Source organism: Rhinopithecus bieti, unplaced genomic scaffold (genome assembly GCF_001698545.2).
Source record: "Rhinopithecus bieti isolate Rb0 unplaced genomic scaffold, ASM169854v2 scaffold_10614, whole genome shotgun sequence".
In the NCBI taxonomy this organism is placed as follows: Eukaryota; Metazoa; Chordata; class Mammalia; order Primates; family Cercopithecidae; genus Rhinopithecus; species Rhinopithecus bieti.
The window spans coordinates 2,302,610-2,311,620 of NW_016806893.1; the positions used below are offsets into that span (position 1 = coordinate 2,302,610).

The following is a 9,011-nucleotide window of genomic DNA, read 5'->3' on the forward strand; positions in this document are numbered from 1 at the left end:
GGGATGATTCTTAACCTTTTTAGGAATTTGATTTAAAAAAAAGATATGGATCTTCTTCCTAAAGAATCACATGTAAAATTTTGCATTATTTTAGAAGGTTCAGACACCTGAAGTCCATTCCATCCACACATCTCAGTTAAAAAATTTCCAACTGATTGGGCTGAAAATCTACAGAATGAAGCTAAGAAAATGCAAGCTAACACAAATAGAGTGCTTTGGAAATTGTTTTCAAATGTTAGTACAGCTCTGTTCATGTAAATGATACTAAATTTCAAAGCTCCAACAAATCTACTGCAAGGAACTCACAGAAGGAAAGAAAAGAAGTTTAGATGCTGCCACTGACTGATACACTTACCGTTTTCCTGTGCAATTCTTGTCATTCAGGCCACCAATTTTGTTTATGGCAGACCAGGCTGTGAGAGCCACATATGGCAAAGAGGCAGCTTGAGTATGAGTGAGTGATTTGGGTTTGTGAGAGACCTACATTTGAAGACAACAGTCAAAAATAAGCAATGACTTGCAAACCTCTGCACACAATTAAGCACATTTACCTTCACAGGAATCCAGCTGACCCTTGAACAACAGGGGTTTGAATTATGCAAGTCCACTTATATGTGGATTTCCTGCCTCTGCCACCCCTGAGACCAGCAAAACCAACCCCTCTTCTTCCTACTGTTCGTCTTTCTAGTAACATGAAGACAACAAGGATGAAAATCTTTATGATGATCCACTTAATGAATAGTAAGTATACCTTTCTTTATGATTTTCTTAATAACATTTTTCCTAGCTTCCTTTATTGTAAGAACACAGTATATAATATACATAACATATTCTAGCTTCCTTTATTGTAAGAATATAGTATATAATATACATAACATATTCTAGCTTCATTTATAAGAATACAGTATATAATATACATAACATATAAAATATGTGTTAGTTGACTTTTTTGAGACAGAGTCTTGCTCTGTCGCCCAGGCTGGAGTGCAGTGGTGCAATCTCGGCTCACTGCAACCTTCGCCTCCCAGGTTTAAGCGATTCTCCTGCCTCAGTCTCCCAAGTAGCTGGGACTACAGGCAGCCCCCACCACGCCTGGCTAATTTTGTATTTTAGTAGAGACAGGGTTTCACCATATTGGCCAGGCTGGTCTCGAACTCCTGACCTTGTGATCCACCCACCTTGGCCTCCCAAAGTGCTGGGATTACAGGCGGGAGCCACTGCACCCGGTCTTAGTTGGCTTTTTATGTTATCAGTAACGCTTCTGGGTAACAGTAGGCTATTAGCAGTTAAGTTTTAGGGGAGTCAAAAGATGTAGGTGCATTTTCTACCGCACAGGGGTAGGTGCACCAACTCCTGCATTGTTCAGGTGTCAACTGTATTTTCATAGATAAATCTATAAAATTATTCCAGTTCAGTGTTTATTGCATATCTTACTCCAAGATTATCCTTAATAAATATTGTATAGCTCTATCTGTTGCATACCCTACTCCAAGATTATCCAAATAAATATTGTATAGAATAGCTCTACCTGCCTCACAGATGTTTAATAATGTTATGTAGGCTACATTATCAGATATAACTACTTCATTGTTTATAAAAACTACTTTGTTGTTTATAACTACTTCATTGTTTATAAAAAGACCACATCAATATTCCCATTTGTCTTGAAGTAAATCCAAATAAACCTTGAACTCTCAAAAACACATCCTAATTAGTTTCTGAGATCAGCTGTTTCCTTTACTCTCATTTTCTGGAAAGGAAATCTTTCTAGATTTTCTCTAATCTCAGTAACAACCTTTTTCCCCTTCCTGCCCTCCCTTCTATAGCCAATTTCCTCAATGTTAACCCCTTTCTCTCTATTCAATTTGTCGGTCTCCTGACTGCATTTGATTAGACTCCTGTTTTTAAAGTTATTCAAAACCACTGGATATTTCCATGTCTCCATTGATGACTAATCCACCCCCTCTACTGCCTATATCTGCTTTTGACTGTTTATCTAGGGTAAAACCAAGCAACACAGCAGGGTTCTAGGTCTCATTCCAAATCCCTGCTCCATGAGAGAAAAACAGCTGTGTTAGCAGGCAGTGTTACTGAATGGCATCAAATACTTTTTTAATCTCTCAAAAATTTCTATATTATCTCTTTATAAACTGCCCCATGAAACATAAACTAGATCTGAAAAACACCAATTATTTCAGAGATATTTGCCAGTCTTTGTTTAAACTTTCTAATGCATTTCATTAGAGTTGGTAGGTTACCTCATTCCCACTGACTACAACAAACTCTGAAAGAGTGCCTTGTTTCCAAGGAGGAACTGCAGCCCAGACCTGAAACACACACACACAGACAGCTTCATTAGAAACACAGGTATTTTCTGACCAAAGCTAAGCATGAAGGTGTTCCCTAATATATACCCTGTGCTGTGAAAAACACAGAAGTCAGCACTACACCAAGCAGGAGTGTTATTTTCATGATATAAATGTATTACTTAGTATGATTCTGGATTTATCAAGTCAAACCACACTGGAAGCAGATGCCAGTATATCCTGCTGCATTTACTACTACTTCGAGTACCAATAAGACCATAATCTCTGGGGTTTGAGTCCTGGCTCCACCACTTATTAGTTAGGAGACCTCTTTAGAGCTTGGCTTCCTCATCTGTAAACTGGGTCTAACTTTATCTACCTCAGAGGGACTAAATGACATATTTTATAAAAAGCAACTAGAACAGTGTCAGCTATGATTATGAACTATCATTTCTTGGTACAAAACTTCAAAGTGACAAGTGATAGGTGATTATACCAAACTTAAACTATTTTAAAGCCATCTCATCCATAAGGTAAAAATTGTCATTTAAAGGCCCTTTCAAGGAAAAAAATACCCTAATCCTACATATTTTAAAGTCTTGCATTTCTTAAGTACTAAATTTAGAAAACACAAACTCAAGTACAGTCATCATATTTCGGAACTGTTCGTGAAAAAATGTAACAACAGAACCAAAAAAGTGACAGTTCTAGTCAAAGCTCAGTACTTTTGTTGAAAACAAGAAAACAGGTCAACATCATAGAATATACTTCTGAAACAGAATGAAATTTGCACATTTAGTAAAGGAATATGTGGGAGTTCAGTCAGGGTGGTGGGAAAAATTGTAAGAGGAAAAATTGTAAAGTTACAGGAAGTAGACACAAACCTACTTGGAAGGCTGGGGGTGTTGCACAGCTTCAGTAAAAGATTTGGCTGAAAGCAGCCTAATCCTCTTTACCTTGAGTTGATAGCAATAGAGCAAATAACTAGGGAATGTGGGGCAGTTTATCTAAATAGTTTGCTTACTCACATGGTCCTAAGACCAACCTTTGATCTTTCACGGGTGCATGATTGCTCCCTACTGGACGGTCGGCAATGTTAATTACCCTATAATGGTGTTTACTCGAGACCTTCATCATTTAATCCGCACTAAATAAATGTGAACTTCCTCAGTTTATGGGGTGGATGCTGCAGATTCAGGGAGCAGAGGCCTGTTAGCCGCACTGACAGGCAAAATATCTGTGTCAGTGTACATCTCTCATCCATCGCTGGATCAGGGTCTATGGGTTGGACCCCTGCAGGAATAGTGGCATTCCCCAACTCACCTCATCTCCAGGCTTGAAGTATTTCACATCAAGCCCACATTCCATCACCACGCCAGAGACATCCCGACCCAGAGTCAGAGGAAATTCTTCTCCTTTGATTTTCATGTGTAAAGGATCACGCTTCATATTTAAAGCTTTAGCTCCATAACCACCTGTAAAATAAAAATACAATTTATCTGTTTCCTCCAAATGTAAGTATGAAATGCTTTTAAAACTACTACAGGGTTATAGTCCAGTACAATTTTAGGTCTTTAAGATGTAGATTATAAATCATTCTATTACAAAGACACATGCAAGTATATGTTCACTGCAATAGTATTCACAATAGCAAAGACATGGAATCAACCTAACTGCCCAACAATGATAGACTGGATTAAAAAACTGTGGTACATACACACCACGGAATACTATGCAGTCACAAAAAGGAACAAGATCATGTTCTTTCCAGGGACATGGATGGAACTGGAGGCCATTATCCTTAGCAAACTAACACAGGAACAGAAAACCAAATACCATGTTTTCACTTATAAGTGGGAGCTAAATGAGGAGAACACATGGACACGTACAGGAGAACACTGGGGTTTTTCAGAGGGTAGAGGGTGGGAAGAGGAGGAGGATTAAGAAAAATAACTAGTGGGTATGAGGCTTAATACTTGGGAGATGAAATAATCTGTACAACAAACCCCCATGACACAAGCTTACCTATGTAACAAACCTGCACTTGTACCCATGAACTTAAAAGCTTTTTTAAAAAGTAATCAACCTTGGGCCGGGCGCGGTGGCTCTCAAGCCTGTAATCCAGCACTTTGGGAAGGCCCGAGACAGGCGGATCACGAGGTCAGGAGATCGAGACCATCCTGGCTAACACAGTGAAACCCTGTCTCCTACTAAAAATACAAACTAGCCGGGCCGAGGTGGCGGCGCCTGTAGTCCCAGCTACTCAGAGCTGAGGCAGGAAGAATGGCCTAAACCCGGGAGGCGGAGCTTGCAAGTGAGCTGAGATCTGGCCACTGCACTCCAGTCCCAGCGACAGAGCGAGACTACCGCCTCCAAGAAAAAAAAAAAAAAAGTAATCAACCTTATAATTTTTTTGCCAAATACATGGGAAAGCCATAAAAAGATGGATTATTTTTCTTAAAAAGAAAATTTACTTGGAAAGGTGATAATCCTATTATTAAACTTATTAAACTAAATTTATTAACTTATTAAACTAAAGCCACCATTGTTCAAAATATTTGTGAAATTCAAATTTTTGAAATTGTCTTCAGAACTTTTAGTATTATCTTTTATACAGTTTTGCTTTGTTCTTTGAAGAGTATGTCTTTATTAACCGTATTCATGTCAGGAACTTTTTTTTCCCTTTTTTTTTTTTTAAGAGATGGAGGTCTAGCTCTGTCACCCAGGCTGGAGTGCAGTGGGGTGATATCGCGCCACTGAGCTCCATCTCCGGGGTTACACTTTCTCCTGCCTCAGCTTCCTGAGTAGCTGGGACTACATGCCGCCCATCACCGTGCCCAGTTATCCTTTTTGTATTTTTAGTAGCGACAGGTTTCATTGTGTTAGCCAGTATGTCTCAATCTCGCTGACCCTTGTGATTCCACCTGCCTCAGCCTCCCAAAGTGCGCTGGGATTACAGCTAAGCCACAGCGCCCGGTCTATGAACTTTTTAAACAACAAATTTTAGTGACAGGTCTGGTGAAAGATATAACGTTTAAGCTGTTGAAGTTAAATAAATAAATAAGCAAGAAATATAAAGTACATTGATACTGACCAATAGTTTATGAGTAAATGATCCCCACATCCTTAAAAATATTTCCAGAACAACATCTTTGAAATAAATGGAATAAATTCCTGAGTGAAAGAAAAACCCTGGCTGCAATCTGTTCTGACGTGGTAAAATCAAGTTGTTTTTATTATACATCTTTTATTTATTTATTTAATTTTTTGAGACAGGGTCCTTGCTCTGTTGTCAGCTGGAGTGCACTTCCACGCAATCTCGGCTCATTGCAACCTCTGCCTCCGGGTTCAAGTGATTCTCCTGCCTCAGCCTCCAAAAGTAGCTGGGATTACAGGCAACACACCACAGCCAGCTATTTTTGTATTTTTAGTAGAGACCAGCATTTCACATTTTGGCCAGGATAGTCTCAATTCTCTGACCTCACATCTGCCCACCTCAGTCTCCAGAGTGGCCTGGGAGTATAGGGAGCCACCACGCCTGGCCTATTTTTTTTTTTAAGAGAATGAAGCTTCACTCTGTGCCCAAGTGCAGGGATGTGATCTTGGCTCACTGCAACCTCCACTTTCCTGGGTTCAAGCCATTCTCATGCCCCTCAAGCCTCCTGGAGTAGCTGGATTACAGGTGTTGCCATCAACGTCTGGCTAATTGTTGTAGAAACAGGGGATTCGTCATGTTGGCAGGCGGGTCTCAAACTCCTGGGCCAAGCGATCCACCCACCTTGCCTCCCAAAGTGCTGGGATTACAGGCATAAGCCACCCGCACCTGCCCATATCTTTTTATTTTTAAGAATATTTACAGGCCAGGTGCGAGGCTCACACCTGTAATCCAGGCTTTGGGAGACCAAGGTGGGAGGACTGCTTGAGTTCAGGATTCAAAACCAGCCTGGTAATATAGCAAGGCCCTCGTCTCTACTAAAACTTTGAAATTAGCCAGGCATAGTGGACATGCCTGTAGTCCCAGCTACTCAGGAGGCTGAGGCAGGAGGATTGCTTGAGCCAAGGAGTTTGAGACTGCAGTGAGCCATGGTCACACCACTGCACTCCAGCCTGGGTAACAAAGCAAAGCTCTGTCTCAAAAAAAAAAAAAAAAGAAGAAGAAGAAGAAGAATATTTACATAAATATCAGCTAAATAAAACTGAAAACATTCTTTTAATTACAATTTTTTTTGTTCCAGTAAATTTGCTACTGTATAATAATCCAGAGTAATTTATTACATGGCTTCCACATATAATATGACTTTTCTCAGACTCAAAAGTATCTGCTGTTCTCTCTTCTGCTTGACATTTTTCTGAGAACATGTCTGCCATGTGAGGCTCTCCATGATAGGCACCCTGCCTACCTCTCCAGGGTCATGTACCGCTCACTCCCTGCCTCACAACGCATGCTCCAGTCACTAACTCGTTCTGTACATCTCCCCTATTTGCCCTGCACCCACTCCTATGGGCAATCCATTAGATCTCAGGAATGAGGAGAAAGCAGCAAAGGAGACTAAGGAGGCAGTTTAAAGACGTTCAATGCTGCTGACAGGAGAGACAGGTTTTCAAATAAGGTCCAAAACTGCTAAGAGGCTTTAAAACAAACAAACAAACAAACAAGCCTGGATCTAACAACATACAGACCTTTGGTAACCCTGCCAGGAGGAGCTGCTGTGTAGTGTGCTCTTGAGAGAATGGGAAATAAGGGACTGGAGGCCATGAGAAGACTGAACTCTGTTTAAAATAGTTTTGTTGTAAGGGGAGCAGAGAAATGGAACAGTAGCTCGAAGTGGCAACTAGGATGGACAGAGGACTTTTGAGTGGCTTTTTTTCCTTCTTCTTAAGAAAGGAGAAATAATAGCAAGTCTGTATGCTAATGGGGATGATCCAGTAGAAAAGAAAAGATTGAGGATGCAGGAGATAACTGCTGGAATGATATCCCAGAGTAGGTGAGAGGGGATGGGATTAGAAACACAAGCTGAGGGCTGGCCTTCTGTGAAAGCAGTGACAGCCGATCCATACAGCAGGAGGGAAGGTAGAAGATACGGAGAGAGATGCTGACAGGCGGGTAGCTTGCATGAGTTGTGTTTCTAATAAAAAATCAAGACACATGGGATCAAGTGTTTGAAAGGTGGGAAAGTTCCAGAAAATCTAAGCTGATGGCCATTATACCAACATTACACATTTGCCATCTGGCTAGTTAGGATTATACTCTGTCAGGGGAAAAAAAAAAAAATTCACCTGTAATATTCACAAAAGTCATGTGCTTCACTTTTCCTGTCTTATAAGCCTTTTCCACTGCTAAAGATAATTAAACAAATCTTCACTGAAACCTCTATGTGGTTTGAGCAACAGAAGTGGACATTTAGCCATGTCAAACTTTAGCTGCTGTTTAAGACCTGCAGAAAGGTTTCAGTCCTCTTTGAGGTACAGAAACTGCAGCTCAAGGTTGTTTCTAGTTTTCTTGGTCCCCTGATATGCTAATGCATCAACTGAGTAGCCTTGGATCACTGGTACTATCTAACAAGAGCCTCAACCCAGAATGTAGTCAGCTGGCAGTTAGTAATTGAGAACCTGTTTGGTGACACAGATGACTGAATGGGGCCCTTAAGTGTTCCATCCCATTGACAGGGGTTGCCACCTTGACTTGTTCAGAGAGTTGGGCCAATTTGAAAAATCCTAAATCTGTCATCAGTTTAAAGACGTTAATCCCATCTAAAGACACCAAACTTTGTTGGTATGATGCTGTTGGCTGCATTTTTTCCCCACGTAAAAATTCTTCATTTCTTTAGCCATTTCTATGATCTATTATTTTATGTCCAACAGTAGTGGCCATCTCCAGAAAAACAGCCAGGCTTCATCTCTCAAATAAAATAGACATGTCTCTTGCTTTCTTGTCAAGGGAAATAACTGCTTCCTACAGTTTACAATCTTCTACTCATTATTTTATTTCCCCAAGCTACTGTTTCAGATATCTTCTGCAAAGACAATAACATATCCTCAAATGGAAGGAAAAAAAAAAAAAGATGATAACTTGCGAATAATATTACCCAATCAAGTCACAAAAAACTAAGATATTTCAAGACTACTATATAAAAGTGAAATGTTTTACAGTGTTAGATTATTAAACAGCAGCCAAGAAAAGTCTAGATACAGCTATTCTGTTTAAATGAAAATGTACATGGCATGAATTACGCATGTGCATTTAAAGAAATAAAAAGCTAACAGATCTAAATGAAGACAAAATGTAAAAATTACTCATGGATAAAATACTGCTAATTTAAGTTTGTTATCTTAATTCAGAACAAAAAGATAAAAAGGCATAGAAATATTGGCTGAATGACAATTGCATATGTGAAGCACTGAAACAGGTTGACAAAGCATGGGATCTATCTTGAAAGAACTTACAATCAAAGGAAAAAACATGCTGATCATTGAGTAAATCTTACCACTAAAAGACATATCTTATAAAAAACTGAACTCTCTTCAAGCCTAATGTAAAAAGAATAAAGGAAAACGGCATGCTCAACTGGTAGTAGCAATTATTACTTCAAAACAAAGAATACAGATGTAGATTTCATGAGACAATCACAGTAAAGTCAATTCAATTCATTATTTTTATTTATTTTTTCTTTTGAGACGGAGTCTCACTCTATCGCCAGGCTGGAG

At 39.6% G+C, this 9,011-nt stretch overlaps 1 protein-coding gene across 3 annotated transcripts in view; it reads right to left on the minus strand.

The window, feature by feature from the left end:
• Nucleotides 1–9,011, minus strand: part of RTN4IP1 (reticulon 4 interacting protein 1) — a 60,843-nt gene that overhangs the window by 49,345 nt on the left and 2,487 nt on the right. For all 3 annotated transcript variants that reach the window (XM_017878576.1, XM_017878575.1, XM_017878574.1), the window contains exons 2-4: nt 3,630–3,781; nt 2,259–2,327; nt 356–480 (exon numbers count right to left, since the gene is read on the minus strand). In XM_017878576.1, coding sequence (XP_017734065.1) covers nt 356–480; nt 2,259–2,327; nt 3,630–3,755 — 320 coding nt within the window. In that variant the 5' untranslated portion in view covers nt 3,756–3,781. The remainder of the gene's footprint in view (nt 1–355; nt 481–2,258; nt 2,328–3,629; nt 3,782–9,011) is intronic.